At 40.4% G+C, this 18084-nt stretch overlaps 1 protein-coding gene and 1 long non-coding RNA gene across 10 annotated transcripts in view; both read right to left on the reverse strand.

The window, feature by feature from the left end:
* The window catches only part of fbrsl1 (fibrosin-like 1), a 458506-nt gene extending 450653 nt beyond the window's left edge, over window positions 1–7853 (reverse strand). For 6 of the 9 annotated variants that reach the window (XM_038273612.1, XM_038273618.1, XM_038273611.1 and 3 more), the window contains exon 1: window positions 6530–7852. In XM_038273612.1, the coding sequence (XP_038129540.1) occupies window positions 6530–6853 (324 nt within the window). In that variant the 5' untranslated portion in view covers window positions 6854–7852. Of the gene's footprint in view, window positions 1–6529 lie in introns of all 9 variants that reach the window. The other 3 variants (XM_038273619.1, XM_038273614.1, XM_038273613.1) reach the window with 1 other exon arrangement.
* Window positions 7854–9739: 1886 nt separating this feature from the next.
* Window positions 9740–15105, reverse strand: LOC119775577. Its single transcript, XR_005279670.1, has 3 exons — window positions 14950–15105; window positions 10186–10263; window positions 9740–10117 (listed from the first exon to the last, which is right to left on the reverse strand). It is a non-coding gene; the product is annotated as an uncharacterized LOC119775577 (long non-coding RNA).
* Window positions 15106–18084: the final 2979 nt, after the last annotated feature.

The raw sequence follows: 18084 nt of genomic DNA on the forward strand, positions 1-18084 counted from the left end.
ACCTAAAGGATACACAGAGGTGTGTAGAAAGACTTTCAATTAAATGAGGGAAATATTGATTCAAACTATATAGCAAAATCTAAAACCTAAACTAACACCTTCTTCCGCGGCTATGTTCTCAATCAATAAACTTAAATCAGATAAAACATCCTGTGAGGTGAGCAGAAGAACAGACAGAATATAAAAATTATACAAGGACTTTCAATGATCGAGCTCCTTCTCTCTGCATGCTCCAAGAATACTACGCTCTATCCTTCTGGTAAAGGAGGATTGTACAAAAATCGGAGTAATATTTTGTAGTTTTTAATATAAAGATATGCAAATAAAAGGCTCAATTTAAATATTTCGTTAATGCAAGGCTTCTTAGTGTGACCACAATTCAATATGCTTTAAAGTTCCTACTGTAGTACATCTTTAAGAAGAAAAGCTATGTTCATTTTAAGGGCCTATATCATATATTTTATAAACTTTTTCAGGTTCTTGTCCTTCAAAACATTTTCTTGGCATCAAAGCAAACTTCTCGTTAAGGTTTGTTTAGGTCATTCAGCCCCGTTTCAGCAATTTTCATCTCCAAAATGAGTCCTTCTGATTTATGAACGACATAGCAAAGTAGGGAACATGCCCCTGAGATGGGGTGACCCAAAAACAACTTTTACCCTGCCCAAGAAAGAAAGCATTTGGCAGGAGCTCAAAACCAACCCGTTTAGGTCTGGATGGCTTTTAGAACCTTGATTCACAAAGAGTTTAATCATTAAACATGATGCAATTGAATCTGGGTGGAAGAAAGAACAACAAAAAAGTAATATTTCATTGTATTTATAGCTAGTGTTGACTTTGGATGACATAAAAAAGCATGATATGCACAGAAAATTTGGAAAATTCAATCTTCCTCCCAAAATCATGATCTTATCTTCTCTAATGGTAATTAATCCCATGCTGTCTAGTAAAGGGCTGGTTATCCTACCGCAGCAGTGTGTCGCAGGGAGCTTGTTGCAGATATTTTTTGATTTATGCCCAATATTGAAGCGTGGTCTGCGCTATGTTATCCCTAGCCACAACGCAAGAGGGACAATCATGAACTAGTTGTGGGTCTAGATACGGCCGAGGCGGTGAGAACGTGGGGGCAAGTTTGTGCGACAACGGAGGGCGAAAAAGAGCGGGGATCCAGGTGGAAAAAGGGTCCCAGCGTTCTCGCGCACCTCGCTCTTCTAGCTGGTCCATCCTCGCGAGTCGTTTTCCCACAATGGCGCTCATAAAAAACAAAATATGCCGATAAGGTACCAAACAGGAAATACGCATAGCGTAGAGCGGATGTAGATTTGCGGATATAGACTGTCTGTGGTCACCTACAATTTCGAGAAGGTGCACCAGAGAAACCAGGTCGTTCACTGCGACACACACGCAGACAACCTGGTTTCTGAGCATAAACCAAGTTTAATACATTAGAGCCACAGATGCCCTGGGGCACACTGACGGAAGCAAGGCTACCAGATCCTCTAAACACCACCAACACTTCACCGATGCGAGTCCGGTGTCTAGCCCAAGGACACAACGACTGAGCTGGGATCTGAACCTCCAGTTGCAGGAAAAACTTCTACATCCTGCGCCACACTTCCGAGTCCAATGACATCATCAACATATGTGTTTTAGAAATAAAGAGTTTGCAGAAAGGCTGGTAATCTAGGGAGAAATTCTGTTAATTCAATTAGCAGAGTTAATTGGATTTAACTCCATGGAATAACAAAAACTCATTGGTGGAACTAAATCTTGCACAGCTGAATTAGACAAGTGTTGAACGAATGGAACTTACAACATGTTACACCTACACTGAAAATCTTACGCATTAGATTTTGCTGTGTTGGATCTTTACATTGTCCAAGAGAAAAGTTCCAGGTAAATAAAAAAAAAATGAATAAAAATAGGGAAAGACTGCATGAACAGGAAACATATCCAGGTAAGTTACATTACATTTTAAAGATGCTGGATGGATTTGAACATAAAAGCACCGCTCATCAGTAGGGGTGTGCAAGATAATCGTCATGACGATGCATCGCGATTCTAATTCTTGTGATCTACTGCATCGATTCTTAATGGCAAGAATCGATTCTTAATAAAAAAAAAAGAACAAATAAAATACATGATTGGTTGGCGCACATCAGCCAAATCAAGTGGAACACAACTTCCAGTCCAGCAGATGTCGCTGCGGATGTGTTTGACGCCTGCTGCCTTGTGTCACAAGCATGTCCGGCCGTGGGATACTGAGATGAGTCATATGAAATAAAACCTGGAGGACACTATGAAAATTCGCCCCCCTGGTTCCATCACATTTCAAGTCAGATGCTTGGATGCATTTTGACTTTAAAAACAAAGAAGGTAAAAATGAAATTGATACGATGCACGTAATTTGCAAAAGGGGAAATATACATTTGAATGTTTTCGCTTCATTGGTTTAAAGGACCACTGAGGCCATGTAAACAGCACTGATTATCTTTATTTTGTTATTTTAAGTTTGATGAATCCTAAGATCTTTTTGTCAGTGTGTCAAAAAGACACTATTTACAAATGTAAATAGTTACATTTGTAACTATTTGTGTTACAAATGTAACACAAATAGTTACATTTGTGTCCAGTATTTGTTTTCATGGCAACACCTCCAAAAGTCGTTTCAATAAATACAGCTATGTATGAATTCAGTTGCTTTCAGTTATGTATCAATTGAAGACACTATCCAGATCATACCCAGCCTGTCAGCCACTGGTAATGGCTGTATCCTTTTCCTACAGTGTTCAGTGAAAATATCGCAATGCATCGCAATATTTCAAGTATCATGATGCATCGTGATAGAATCGCATCGTGGCATGTGAATCGTGATTCGAATCGAATTGTGACTTCTTAGCCAATACCCACCCCTACTCATCAGTCATGTCAAAGAGGTTAAGAGCAGCACAGAGCGGCTAAACTGAGGCCACGCTGCCTTACTGGAGCATGACGCAATAGGTCAGAGCTACTCCCCAGCTGCCGTGTCCTCCTCATAATTGATGAGTAATTAGCACAGGTAGCGTAGGTCATGAGTTCCACTCAGGCATACAGCGAGCAGGTGAAAGCATGAGTCACGGTCGATCATGCGATGCCTTCAGAGGGCACGCGTTTTTTAAGAGGGTGTTTCATTCCTGGCAGAGTGGGGTTAAAATGCAAACAAATGATACTTTTGTCACTTTCAGTAAACAGGAGATGAAAGCGGCATGAAGGGAACGTACTCACTTCATCTCCCCACATGCACACAAATCAAAGGGCGCTAAAAAGCTTATTTTAACTTTACCAGATCCAGCAGCACCCTTTAATAAGCGCTCCCCATTTGCATGCAAATCAGACCAATTACCAGCAAGGAGCTGGCATGCAAGTATCATTTCACATAGAGCCATATCATGCCTCATTTGCTTAGCCTTGAAACATAAGCTTCTATGTACACAGTACAGCGCACTGTTACTCTCTGTGTTCACTCAACACTGATTTAGCATTTGACTGAGAAAACCATTATTGCTGGTAAATGTGTAAAACAGAAACTAGATAATTATCTAGCTCTCACCTCCCCCGCCAGCAGAAACAAGCCGTTTTTTTCTTTTTTTTTTTCTTTTTTATTATTTTTATGAAGATAAGCCCTCAGAAGAAAAGGATCCTGAGACACCATCACTACTGGAGCAATGTACAAAACTGGTGTGAAACCTCCTGAACTAAAATGACAACTGCATGAGAGCAGACGTAAGAAGATTACCAACAGAGCATGAATTTCACCCGCATTTTGACAGACAAGCCCATCTGAGACACTTTTCTGCCTCTGAGTCTAAAGTCTTTCCTTCCCAGAAGTGGCGTCCATAAAGCTTAAGAGACAGAGACGCTCGAATATATAAAACTAAGTTCAGGCATATCAACAAGACATATAAACAATTATTTTGGGGGTATGTGTAGAAAGTTTCTTCAAAAAATAGGCATAAACACCAAGACTTTCAGTAGTTACACAGTCTGTAACAAGAAAGCTCCTTCAAACAGAGACAAAGCAATCATGATAAGTCATTGTGATTTCTTTTTTTGAGGTTAGAACACAAACAAACGCATTGCTGTAAACTTGCTTTAACTGAAACACTAAATTGATCAAACATAAAGGTACAATAATAACACAGGGAGCAGAAATGAAAGCATTAAATGTTTTCCTTTTCTAGGTTTCCTGATGAGAGTGATCATTAATTATTTGTAACAGCAACAGAAGCATAGTTAGAGTGAGTGAGAGAGCAGTCACTGTGATACAGGATGTTACTAATAATCTGAAAGAATGACTAAATGATGAGCGTTTACAGTTTAGAATTGAAAATCTCTTTACTTTCTCACAGTGGGGAATTTGCCGCTCAGTGATTGTTTTAGTTAAAATTACTAAAAAGGCACCCACTGTATTTGCACTGGAGTGGCTGTATCTGTCAGGGTTTGGTTGAGGTTTTGAGGACCCAAATTCAGAGGCGAGGAGGCAGAGGTGAGTTCTAGAAGTTTTAATGGAGTTCTCTCAGACAACAGAGGGAGAAATCCAATAAAATCCAACATAGAAATACAGAACAAACCAGAACCGTAGAGATATCAGGGAAAACATGCATGAGGAGCCAGGGAAAGATGAGGAACCAGCACTGAGGAACTGCACAGGGAGACTTTATATGGGAGACGGAACAAAGACAGGACTAAAGAGCTGATTGGGAGCAGGTGTGAACAGAGGATTCTAGAAGGGAGCTAGGAAAAAGGAGACCAACACAATAGGGCAACAGAGGGCAACCAAGAAAAACTTGAGAGCTCAAATATATCTAGAAACCACAACAAAATAGGAATCAAACCAATAAAACTAGAAAACAAAGAAACACTTGAATCAATGTGAAACTGAAAACTCAAAAGAAAATTTAACAGAACCAAGACCGTGCCAGAATCCTAAAAAAAAGACTCGACTCTGAGATACTGCCACGAGCTCTGACATTTTGGAATCCCACATGCTTCACTGGAGACTTAAACAGAAATATGCACCAAAACATTTATTTTCAAACATCTATTCTAATGTCTTACTTTTATAAAACGATTCAACTTCCAGCCACTAGTTGGCAGCACATCCCATAAGAGGCTACCATTCATTTGCCCAGCAAGTTCAGGTTTTCCACAGATATATATTTTTTTAGAAAAATCACAATATAGTATCTTCTTTGTTAATGTATGCAGATAAATCTCATAGTGAAATGCATTGTATCGGCAAACTCTTGCCAAACCATGCCCCCGACTTTTTAACTTTTGTTCTTTTCCACTCAGCACCTATTTCCACATTAAAGTTAACCGCAACCTATTGCCCTAATGGTCAAGGTTGTCATGTGTCTGCGTTTTTCTGCTCTTGAAAAGCACAAACTAAAACACAATAATCCATAGCTGATGGATTAAACAGGTGGGATTAGGAAAACTGGTTATCACCACCGACTGAGTGAAGCTTCCAGCTGGAGTGGACTACTGGTTGAGCAAATCTGACTAATCAGAATGTAGGAAGCAGGAGTCGAGTTATAACTAGTGTTGCGCCGATGCTATTTTTTGACCCCGATAACAGATACCTTTCTGTGCAGTAATTGATGTGTGTGTGCATATATGAAGAACTGCATACTACTTAGATGTTAAATAATTGCCATCAGGAAATAAAGCAGAAAATAAAAGACTAATACAAAGTGAATCCAGTAGAACTTTTTGTAAGTAGCCTACTCGCCGATATTGATACCAACATTTTAGTGCTGGATCGGGGCTCTGCCTGATACTGGTATCGGTGGAAAAGTAGTTATGACCTGTTATTACCATCACTCAATTGGATATGACAACAGAATTGTGTAGTTTTTGCTTTATTTTGGGGTGGGAAAAAAAGGTAATAGCTTGTATCTTAAGTAGCATTCCCAGAAGTACAGTTGGGCTAATTGTACCACAAGAAGCAATGTAATATGGCACTGATAACAAAAACAACAAATCTATAGACAGAAAAGCTTGTCTGGAGGGAAAGCTCCTCTCTGACATCCAGCATACCAGAGAGTAATAATAGGAAGAGGCAAATCAACACATGATTTATCAGCCAGTAACAGATTAGATCCCACAGTAGACAGTTTATCAAAGGGCAAAATGTCAAGAGAACACAGAGATAGAGTGAATAAGATTATAAAACAACACATCAGCCAGTCAAAAGTGACAGGACATTACGCCTGTTTGTCTTCTCTCAATAATTAACAGCTGAGACATAAAACTTTCTCAGATTTAATAACCCAGAGAGACTCCAGGAGCTCCCAAACATCTTTATAACAACTCAGACCTGCAAACAAACAGATATCAGCAGCCCTGAGCAATGATCATCAAAGGATTAGGTGATCCAGCCTTTGCATCATTTCTAAGAAATAAGTGACAGATTAAAGCAGACCTTTGGTGGCCTTATTGACCTCCAATCTGAGCAAAGAAGCAGCAGAAGAAGCCAACTCCTTCTTACCTCCAGACGTTCCAGGCTGATGAAGCTGGTAATAGCAAATCCATCAATGATATCCTCCTCCTGCGAGCTGGACTCCCGTCTCTTCCTGCGAGGGGGGCGCGGGGCTCTGGCTGCGGCCGCGGGGAGAGGCGCCTTTTTACAGGCTGGGGAGGCGGCGTCTCTCCCGGGACTCTGTCCCTCCCTGTCAGAACAGGAGGAGTTGGGCTCGGGGCTGCGGGCGTCTTTGCTCCCCGGTTCCCGCAACCTCCGCACCCGGTCCCGCTTTGCCCGGCATCTCCGACCCTGCTTCACTTTCCCATCCATGTTATTGGAAAGAGCTTCCATGCAGCGTCAAAAGAAAGAGAAAAAAAAAACTCCACAGGACGTGCACGCCCACAGACCGTATAATAACAAATAACAGACACCAGACTGAGAATTAGAAGCTGCGCTAGAACGTGTGGAAAAGCGCGGCGCGCGCGTGCGCTCGTGCGCCCTTGTGTTTCTATTTGCGGGCGTCCGCGTGCGTCAGCGTGGATGAGAATGCGAATAACGCCGGAAAACACTCAGTGACCTTGAGTACAAACCTCCCCGATTTTTTTTTCTTTCTCCCCACTACGGCAGGCAAATGTTCAAGTATCCCACACAGGCGGCGAGGAGCGAGGCGCGGATCCGCACGCTTCCACCCCCCCCACCCCCGTCATGAATCCGCACCGTGTCGACGCGGTGTCCGTTCAAGCAGGTGCAAACTGTGGAGAAGGGAGAGAAAAATCCGCGCATCGAAGCCGCCTCGTAACTTTTTGTTTAATCAGCCAGCGATGTTGTAGGCTGACCGCGCAGCGTACCGCAGACAGCGCAGAGGAATCATGTCGCTGGCCGTTGTTCTTTTCCACCTCTCCAACCCATGATCCAGGATCCAGAGCTGTCAGAAGCACGGAGATCGGGATAATATCCCAAACAACACCTTAATTCCGCAGGCGATGCGTTGAGTTTCTAAATTATATTCCTCCTCTTGCTTCCCAAGTCAGAGAGCTGTAGATACTTCTGCGCAATAATCCTCCCACCCCCCCATCCAAAAAAAACAAAAAAAAAAACACCCGAACTGTCCGAATAAGCAAACCATCCAGTGTGAAATCCAACTCCACAAGGCGATGAAGCGGTCTCTTCCAGCTCAGATTATGTTGAGTTTCCTCTATAAATCCACTCCAGTCCGTCCTCTGGCTTCCCAGTTGGCTCACTGGCTCATGGTATTTTCATTTCGCATAATAAGGCTTTGATATGTGTCCTTAAAGCGACAGGAGTGATTAAAATCTCCTCTCCCTCCCTTCTCTTTCCCTTCATCCGAAATTAAGAGACGCACTTGAGCTTCAGAGAACCCACATAACTGACGTATTTCCGCCACCCCTGGCCTACAATTTACCAAAGGAAGGAAGCTGGTGTATAAAAAAAAAAAAAGAAAAGAAAAAAGGGAAGAGTAAATTCTTTGGATGTATGCTTCAGATATATTTTGTATGTCTGTCTTCAAAGGCAGATGTTGCATCCAGGGGCGCTACCATTATTATTCCAATGGGTGGTCAGCAGGGGGGGGGGGGGGGGGGGGGGGATTTTAATTAGAACAGTTGAAATGAAGGGCATTATAATGCTTTTCTGCACAGCACTAAAAAAACTGACATATGCACAATTAATAAATGCATAATTAAATCTACTTAAGTGTAATTTGTCTTCAATTAATAATAAAAGCATACGATGAAGGGTTTTCTTTCTGCAGCAGCATGATGCTGTGGTGATAATTAATGGAAAGATGCCTGGAGCTCAAAAACACCCTCACCGCAACCTCTCCTTTCCTATTGAAGACTAAACCAGCTAAATCACATGCTTTGCAACGACAGGTTGTCACTTGTAGAAAATAAACTGTAGATACAATCAGAGGCGTTCATCACTCCATCCTGCTCCGTCTGACCATCTGCTGCTCGCTAAATTCCCCGGCAGACAGCACCAAGTGTGTGAAGCTACGTTTCACTGCCCTATAAAGGTCACATTTTCATGAGCACATTGTAAATTTTTGAAACATGAGGCTTTCATGCTTATAGTTCTGAATTTGGCTTTTAAAAGCCCTCAGTTAGATTTGTGTGGTTCTATAGTGTAACTAGATTTCTAGGGATTCCTGTGCAGCGAAAGCTTAAGGTATCTCCTTTGGATCAGGAATTAGGATAATGGCATTACATAATGACTCTATTGTGTAACTTCAGGTCTCATTGCCCGGCTGTGACAAATCTCCACCTACATACCGTATCAGTACTTATTCAAAGCTTTCATTCTCTTCATTTATATAGGAGCAAGTGTGTTGTTTTATGTAAAAAATGAAGGAATGGCATTAGTAGAATTAAGTCTAGAACACACACACACAAAAAAACCATTAAATATAGTAAACAGTTATTTTTTTCAGCATTACTCTCATATCATTTAAAGGGTTTTCTATAGTTTCTATGCAGCTTTTTGACTTTCCATTCAGGAGTAAGCAAAGAAATACATTAGCCTCCATGTTTTGCATGTCCCTATTATTTGCATGAGGCTTCCCTCAACTCCAAGTCCTCCCTACAACTCTGCATCTCAAAAAGCAGGTTTACTGATGCAGTTATTTGTCAGGTGTAAAATTATTGTAAAGGACACTGCATGTGATTGATTCTGCTACAGAATGCCCCGTATCTTCTGTTACATTATTGAATGCATGCCTTCCTCACTGGGATTCCTCCCTATTTCAATGCATAAAAACAAAGGTATTTAATGAATGAGTCTTTGGAAAATATAAAGGGGACTTAAAGAAAACCTTTCATTACATCAACCCGTGTAATTCATTGAAATGCAGGTGATAGCCGCTTTAAAGAATACTACTAAAAGTAAAAGAGAGACTGTTAAATCCAAACATTATAAACATCGCTTCAACAAACAGCATAAAATAAGTGCACTCATTTAATGTACAGACAAGGTAATGCACACGTTAAGTGGACTCATGCTTGGAGGCCTTAGACCTCAATGCGGCTGTCAAGGTTTTAGGTCTTGGACCACTGACCCTCGCAACACATCTTATGTATTATAGTTAATAATAATTACAAGAGGTAACTTTACTAAAAAAGTTTATGAATCAGAAGCATTTTTAAAATGCTCCATAGAAAAAAAGCGTCCTTACATCATTACACCACATCTGCCGTGTAACACAGTGGTGATGGTGTTTAGGAGAAAGAAGAGTATTTCTTTTTCTTTCTTTTAGTAACAAGAAGAACATGAATGGTGTGCTATTCACAGTGCTTTTTTTACGGCACTAGTGGCTTGTTTTTTGGACACTAGTTTGACAGGAAATGAGGGTATGAGAGAGGGTATGAGACATGTGGCAAAGGACCACAGGTTGGCCGCATCGAAGACTAACGCCTGCATACATAGGTTGTGCGCACTAACCACTGCGCCACCTGCACGCACCCAGTTCCCAGAGCTTTAATTGTCAAAGCTCGGAACAGAGGACCCAGTACTCAGGGCAAGACAGACAATAAGATTACTCAAAAAATACTTATTTATTTATATTGATGGAGGCAGCTAGGGTGTCTAAGGCAGGAACCTCTGCAGGAGGAAAACACATGACCATGTTAATCGGACGGAGGTTAATCATGATTGTGTAAGTCACTAACCTGACAGGAGATCAGTTTCAAGCAGACAAAGGAAGGTAGGACAATCCAGAGGATGAAACCAGAGCCGATGTCAAAGAGCTTCACAGGAGTCCGGGCCAGAAGATCAAAGATCCGAAGAGGTACCAAAGGGAAACCCAGGTCGGTATCAGGAAGCAGTTCCAGGGTTGGTCAACAGGCAGAATCCAGCAAGAGTCCGAAGACAGGTCAAGAAAACAGATCAGATCAGGAACAGGCAGGCTCAGGGATCCAAAGGAAGAATCACTGCATGAAAAGTGGGATTTTCGTCAATATACGGCACTGTAGATTGTCGTGGAACTTCAGGTTAGCGGCAGTATACGGCAATTTGCAGGCTTCGACGAAAACTCCCGTAAATTGTCAGAAATTGACGTGGAATTTCTTAGGCAGTGTTCCCCCCATGCCTCCCCCCCATGGAATTCTAGGGGAGGCTTTAACATGTAAATGAACATGCTGTGAGCTATACAAATGCAAACCAGGGTTGCAGGGGGGGGTTTACTCCCCCCTGCAACCCTGGGTAAGAAAATCTCTGATACAAAGAGATCAGGTATAGCCTCTTACATTTTAGCTTGAATTGATTTATTTAATTAAAGTATAGAGACCAAAACAGATCTTTAGCTGACAGAGCAATACATTTAGAGCAGTAATTATTTTTTTTTAAATTTGCATTTAAGATAAAAAATAAAATGTTGTCTGTCAATATGCTCAATTCACAATTACTTAAGTGGAAAAGTTTCAAGAAATGATTCTGAGATGATTCACTTTATAACATGGCGCATTATCCTGTTGGAAGTAGCCATCAGAAGATTGGTACACTGTGGTCATAAGGACATAGGTCAGCATGCTAAATTGGTTTTAAGTGGCCCAAAGTGTGGCAATAAATATCCCCCAAATAGATGGTAGAAATAGATCAGGCTCAGTATAGCCTAATTATAGACTCTTACATTTTAGCTTGAATTGATTTATTTAATTAAAGTACGCTAGATTACTGTGTATGCAAATGTTATGTAAAAAAAATACACAAAATAATTTACTTCAAAAATTAGTTTTAATCAGAATCAGTTGGCTGTAATGGTTAATTTTTTTTTTTAGATTTCCACTTTTTTTTTTTTTGTTATTGAATATATAAGAAAACAATAACAATCTCAAATAACAAGTTAATAACAAATATTTCAATACAAGAAGAAATATCACAACTCCTGCTTTTGAAAAATAAAATTAAATGCACAGGCTGGAACAAAGTATAAAATAAAATAAAATAAATAAAAATAAATAAAATAATAATAGTAGTTAAAGTAAATTAATCAGTGAGGACTACCAACTGAAATTCTTCAATGAACTCAAACAATTTAATTGCATTTAAATTCTGCATCTTTCTCAGACATCTTTTGAAAAGGGAAAGTTCATTTTTGAGAGCAGAGATTGAGAGGGAGCATTTTGCATAGCGACATTTATGGATATAATACTTTGTTACAATTATTAGAATATTGATTAAAAATTCCAAATTTTTTTTTCTTTAATGGATAAACCGAATTGAATGTTTTGCCAGGAAATAAAATCTAAATTTATTGTTTTAGTTTTTGGGAATATATACAAACTATGCTCTAATTTCTAGATACCGATCTGTTTTTACTATAATTTAATTTGACAAACCGGGTCTTCTCTACATTCTTTTTTCTGTTTGGTGCGATTGCAATAGCGGGTCTTGATCTGGACGGACCGGAGGGGAGCAAAAAATAGCTCAGCTCCGTATTTTGACGGTGAAGGACGGAGAAGACGTACGTGGGCGGTGACGAGCGGAGGATGTGGAACAGCTCTCATTGATTTACATGACAGACAAGTAATACAGATAGTAGGATGGACATTTTATTAGAAATAAATCATACACTGTTCAGAATACGAAACATGGGGCTGATAGTTACATTTGTGTGGGTTCCAGCACATATTGGGGTGGAAGGAAACGAGAGGGCAGATAAAATGGCAAAAAGGGCAATTAAACATTCTATTAGTTTTATAGTTAAAATAAGTAAATCAGAAGGAAAGAGTATTATTAAAGAGAAACTTATGGAAATTTGGCAAAAAAGGTGGGATGAAGATAAAACAGGAAGATGGTTTTATAAAATTCAGAAGATGGTAGGAGAAAGAAGAAATGGAAGAAGAAATAGAAAGGATGAAAGAGTGATAACAAGGTTAAGATTTGGTCATACAGGACTTAATCATACACTTTTTAAAATACAAAAACATAAAACGGGCAAATGTGATTTCTGTGATAAATATGAAACCATAGAACATGTTATATTAGAATGTCATAAATATGAAAAAGAGAGAAGATATATGAGAAGAGAGTTTGAAGACATTAAGGAGAAGGTTAATTTATTAGATATACTGAGGAAAAATTTAGGGAGTAAACACATACAAATAATTTTTCGATTTCTAAAGAAAACGAAATTATTCCATAGAATTTAATTATAGTAAGTGTGTTTGTGAGTGAAGGAATGATATACAAAGCTGTGCACAAATATGTTTATATTTTTAAGTGTGAATGTTTGAATGTATGTTTAGAAGAAGTTAGGGTAGAATGTATCAGGATCAATATTTAAACCATCACGAACCACACTCCATACCAGTAAGTGGCGGTAATGCTACTAACAGTTTGTTGCCAACCGCCATAAAACTCGACAAGAAGAAGAAGAAGACAGACAAGTACTCCGTACGTGAGCGGGGCGGAGCGCTGACGGAGTATGTGGAATCTGGGGGTAAAGGAGGACAAATACACGTCCGGCTGGGTGCAGCGCCGGACGCCGGACAGTGCAATGAAAATCCGGACTGTCCGCCCTAAAGCCGGACATCTGGCCACCCTATCTGCAGTCGAGCAACTTTGCGGGATATATACGAACTCGAGGAAGAGAAGACGGGTGCACAACGCCACGCTAGCGGTAAATATGTTCGATTACTGGTAGCTATGCTAAAAGCAGCCTAGCTTAGCTAGGCAAGCTAAAGACAACCTAGCCTAGCTAGGTAAGCTAAAAGCAGCCTAGCCTAAAGCTTTACTAAAGTGTATTTTTTGTGATTCACAGGAAGCATTATGCCGTCTTAACAACTCGGAGACTAATTGCAGGCGCTATGAACCGGCAGGGGTAAGGTTTAAAGAATATGCTTTCATTCTGCGGTAAAAGGACATGGATACGGATGGATACCGACCATAGCTGTACTTTTTTTTTTTTTTTCACAGACTACAGTCGCCTCACAATGAGGCGGTGACCTCCTATTTGTTTGGATTTGCACGATGTTGATAAAGACGACATTGTGTGTAAGTGACTTGTTTTAATGTTTTCTCCTTCCTTGTTACTGTGACTTGCGTTTGATTTTTTTTATTCATACCACTCTCATTTAATTGTTTTCCAGCTGCCTGTAAGACGTATTATGAGACGGTATGCAGGAGCTTCAGATACACGTTGCTAGCCAGCACGCTGCGTGCGGAGGCCGCCAGGCTATCTGCTCGGAGTCGGGCCAGACGAAAGAGGGTAAGACTTTATTTGGTGACTATTTTTCAGGTGCATTGATAGATGTGTTGTGTCCATATGCAGTGCGCTGATTCGTGTTTTTTTTTTTTTTCAGCTGCTGAAGGCGAGGCAGAGTGTGCTGGCAGATGAGGAAGTGGAACTCTGTAAGTCCGCCACCGTCGACCTCATGTCCGACGAAGAAGATGGCGTCGTCGGCGGTGTCTCTGGATTGATTGTACGGTCGCCGCCATTTCGTAGGCCGGATCTCACTGAACTCTGTGTTAAGCTGCAGTCCCGGTTAGAAGCGATGTCGAAGTACAAGGCCACGCACAGTATGCGTCTGCACATCGGACCTGCCTCGGAGGGAATGCTGCCAGTTACCTCCAACCCCGAGGAAGCAAACGGACCGTTCACTGACTTGTAATTTTTAGATACGCATGTGTTTGGATACCCGTTGTATATAGTTGTGTGTGTTTTAATAAAGCTCTTTCTTTGCATAAACAGCTTCCTGGCAAATGTTCATTTCCTGTATAAATTCATTCATGTCCTTGATGGTAGCATAATAATTGTGTAGTAGTGTAGGATAACATAAATACACAGCATATGAATGAATAAATATATGAATGAATAAATATATATATATGAATGAATAAATATATATATATGAATAAATATATATATGTAAATATATATATATGCCAACCAATCACGAGCGACTTCACTTGTTTAAAAAGAAGTGGTTCCGTCCAATACTCAGTAAGAAAATTAAAGCCTGGCGTGGCCACGTGTGGTTTTGCTGCCAATCACGAGCGATTTCATTTGTTTGAGAATAGTGGTTTCAGCCAATACTGAGAAGGTTATTCAAGCCAGACCTGGCCAGCCGCGCGGGTTTGCTGCATTCATATGCTAATTAGGGCCATTAGTACAGCTGATCGCTCTCCACCTACGTCACTGTCCGTTTCCGACAATTTGTGGCACGACAAACGCGGACAAGCACGGGTTGCAAATTGTCGGAAACTGACGAAAATCAGGCAGATCTGCGGGAGTTTACGGGGGTTTACGGGGACGAAAATCTCACTTTTCATGCAGTGAATAGGTCAGGATCAGGCAATCAGAACACAATCGGGTACGTTAGAGGACTCTCACTAAAGGCTTAAATAATCTGGACTGATGACTGGAAGCAGGCAGGTTAAATAGAAACTGGAGCAGGTGACACAAATTAACAGTGATGAAAAACTGGGCTAACCTAGGCAGGTGAGTGGAATGAACAATCAAGCCCGTCATAGGCGCCATGATCCATCCATTTTCCATCATGCTTATCCCTGCTGGGGTCACGAGGGGTGCTGGTGCCTATCTCCAGCTGTAATTGGGCGTGGGCACGGTTCAACACCCTGGACAGGTCGTCAGTCTGTCGCAGGGCAACAAAGAGACAAACAGGACAATCACTCTCACACCGGAGAATTTAGATAAGCCAATTAACCTAACAGTTATGTCTCTCTTTTTTTTTTTTTATTGTGATGAAGCCAGAGCACCTGGAGAGAACCCATGCACGCACAGGAAGAACATGCTAAATCCATGCACACTGGAACCTTCTTGTTGCAAGGAAGCAATGCTAACCACTGTGCCACTGAGCAGGCCAAGTGCCAAGATCAGTTCAGTTTATATATATAGCGCCAATTCACAACACCTGTCATCTCCAGGCACTGTACAGTTTAGATCATGACATTAATGGTTTTACTTACAGAAGGTGTGCTAATCATAAGCCCCATTTCCACTACCCTTTTGAAATTGTGCAGAGATCGGCCCGAGCACGGCAACCGAGATAACTGTTGAGTGTAAATGACACAGAAAACTGAACCGGACCGTACCAGACAAAACTGAACGTCGCTAAACTGGTACTAGTTCATCAGTAGGGCTCGGCGCGTTTTTCGTTCTGGCTCGGTTCTCAGATAACAAAGAGCGCATGAGCAGACCTCGTCATCTCCTTACAGTCAGTCTCCGTTATTGTGAAATTTCAGACATTCATAAAAATACTAGCTTCCATACCATGTCATACGATTTCTACTGATGATTCTTCTCAGCAGTGTGATGAGCCTCAACGTCTGTCATTGTTTCCTGTGTCTGTAAGCCCTGATTAGACTATTGCTTCCCAAAAGCCAACTGTCAAGTAAATTTACCAAAGGCTGCCTTCTTCACCTGACTCTCCACAAACAACCAAGTATCAAAATTTCGAATCAAACTTGCTGAATGTTACTGGCGCTGCCATGTTGATTTGCTTGTTTACCTCTAGAGAGAAGTAGTACTGCATATCGTCACTAGAAGGCGAGGAACTGCGCTAACGTGATGTTTAAACAGTTGTAACCAAGCTCAGCACAGTTAACTGATCCTAGCTCGGTCCTGACTCTGCATGGATCAGTTTTCAGAGGATAGCGTTAATGGGGCTATAGCCTTTTAACACACTTAATTTAATGAAAAGCTAAACAGGTAATACATACTAGACAAACTTTTCAGCCTCGCTTCTTACCTTATATTGAAGTTCTGAAATGAAACATTTCATTGTCTCCTTCTTTACTGTTCTGTTTTATTTCTGACTTAAAAATGTAAAAAAAAAAAAAAAAAAAGAGGTGATAGCTTTAGTTGTACTGAAATAGGACCCCAGTTTTCTTTGGCTAAATTTTATTTTAAACCAATTTTTAAAAATCAGATTTGTTGCAGCAGAATTTGGTACATTAACCTTATATTACAAAAAAAGCTATATCTTAACTTCTACTAGATTTTTTTTTGGCAACTAATTATTTTAGTTCTTTTTTTTCCATGGTAAGGAAATTATCAACAGCGTTTCTTTTGTCCTCTATTTTAGGTTTAATGACAAACTGGGAAAGAAAATCAAGTTTGCAAAGTACAAACAAGTGCAAAGTTTATGACAAAATTACATACAATCATAATTATTTATTTTTTGTAATTAACCAGGCATAATAAAAAGAGCACAGATGTAAAGATGAGCATCTTCCCAATCACTCCTTAAGACCCTGACTGCAAATGTGAATCTGATTACTCCTGACCACATTAAAAGCCTGGGATTAAATCATGTAAAATGATTCAGGAGGCTGTGTTCAGAATATGTCTTTCTATACTAAACAGATGTTTGCACAAATTTTTCTAACACCAGCAAAATGTATCCTCTGTACTGCAGAGCAGGGATTTGTGGATTTTATAGCAGACTGGTGCTCTACTGTGAAATCTAGTGGTATTGATTTCTCTGGAGTCAGAGCACTTACAAAGGATATGGTGTGTATGTGTGAAGAGGTATTTTTTTCATTGCTTGCTTCAGACCATTCATTTATCTATCCAAGGTCTTTACAAAATATACACATTTGGCATCACTATATCTTATCAAATCCCAAATTTGAGCAAGTCACCGCCCCTGACCTCAGATTAAATAAATCCTTATCACAGCCATGGATGCAAACAAAAACAATGATGCCACTTATGCATCATAAAAGCATGACAGCCTCCCTCTGCTTGGCTGCCAGCAGAGCCGAGTCTAAACATTTCAGAGAAAGCGGTGTTGAGTGACGCCGATGTGGGAGCTCAGAGTCTGCAGCTGTGGATTAGACTCAGCAAATAGTAGCATGGAAGAAACAGAGGTAATCTCTTCCCTCTCCCTCACAGACCTCTTTCCATACCTGGTTCCTTCTTTTTTAAGCTCCTTACTGAATTAGTTTTCGCAAAGCTGTTCAAACAGAGAGGGGTTTAAACACAGGCGTTAAAATGACAGGAAAACAGGACTATTCACCGGTTTGAATATTGACAGGTGCCTTACCTGGTTACAGTTCTCCCAGGCAACACTGATTGACTTTTCCAGCTTGTACGAACAAAACAAGTGAAGATCTGTAGATTCACATCCCAAACCAAACAGAAATGCCACATCTAACATCTCTCTGTTTGTTTTTACTCAGATACATGGCATAATCAGCAGTGAATTAGAAAAAAGTCATTATCCCCACTTGCTCAGTGTAGTGCTTGGTTTAATCACCCACAGTACATCACACTGTACTCTATCTACCCAGGAGCATAATCGATTTGCATAAAAGTTGTTCTGCTTTGCATTTTCCCTGAACCACCACAGTAACTGCAAGCATTTCAGCCTTATTTCTCTATGCTTTATGAAGATATCAGAATAAACTGAAGGACTTTTACACACATTTTCCACTTGCTACTTTTTTCTTTATTTACCATTCAATAGATATGATACTGTAAACAAAAGCAATCATAAAATGCTCATGATGTTCATCACCATGTCTCTGTTAATAGGATTCATATTCTGTATGTATATATATATATATATATATACACTATATTGCCAAAAGTATTTGCTCAC

This window comes from Cyprinodon tularosa, unplaced genomic scaffold (genome assembly GCF_016077235.1).
Source record: "Cyprinodon tularosa strain WSP-4 unplaced genomic scaffold, ASM1607723v1 ctg88, whole genome shotgun sequence".
NCBI classification, from domain to species: Eukaryota; Metazoa; Chordata; class Actinopteri; order Cyprinodontiformes; family Cyprinodontidae; genus Cyprinodon; species Cyprinodon tularosa.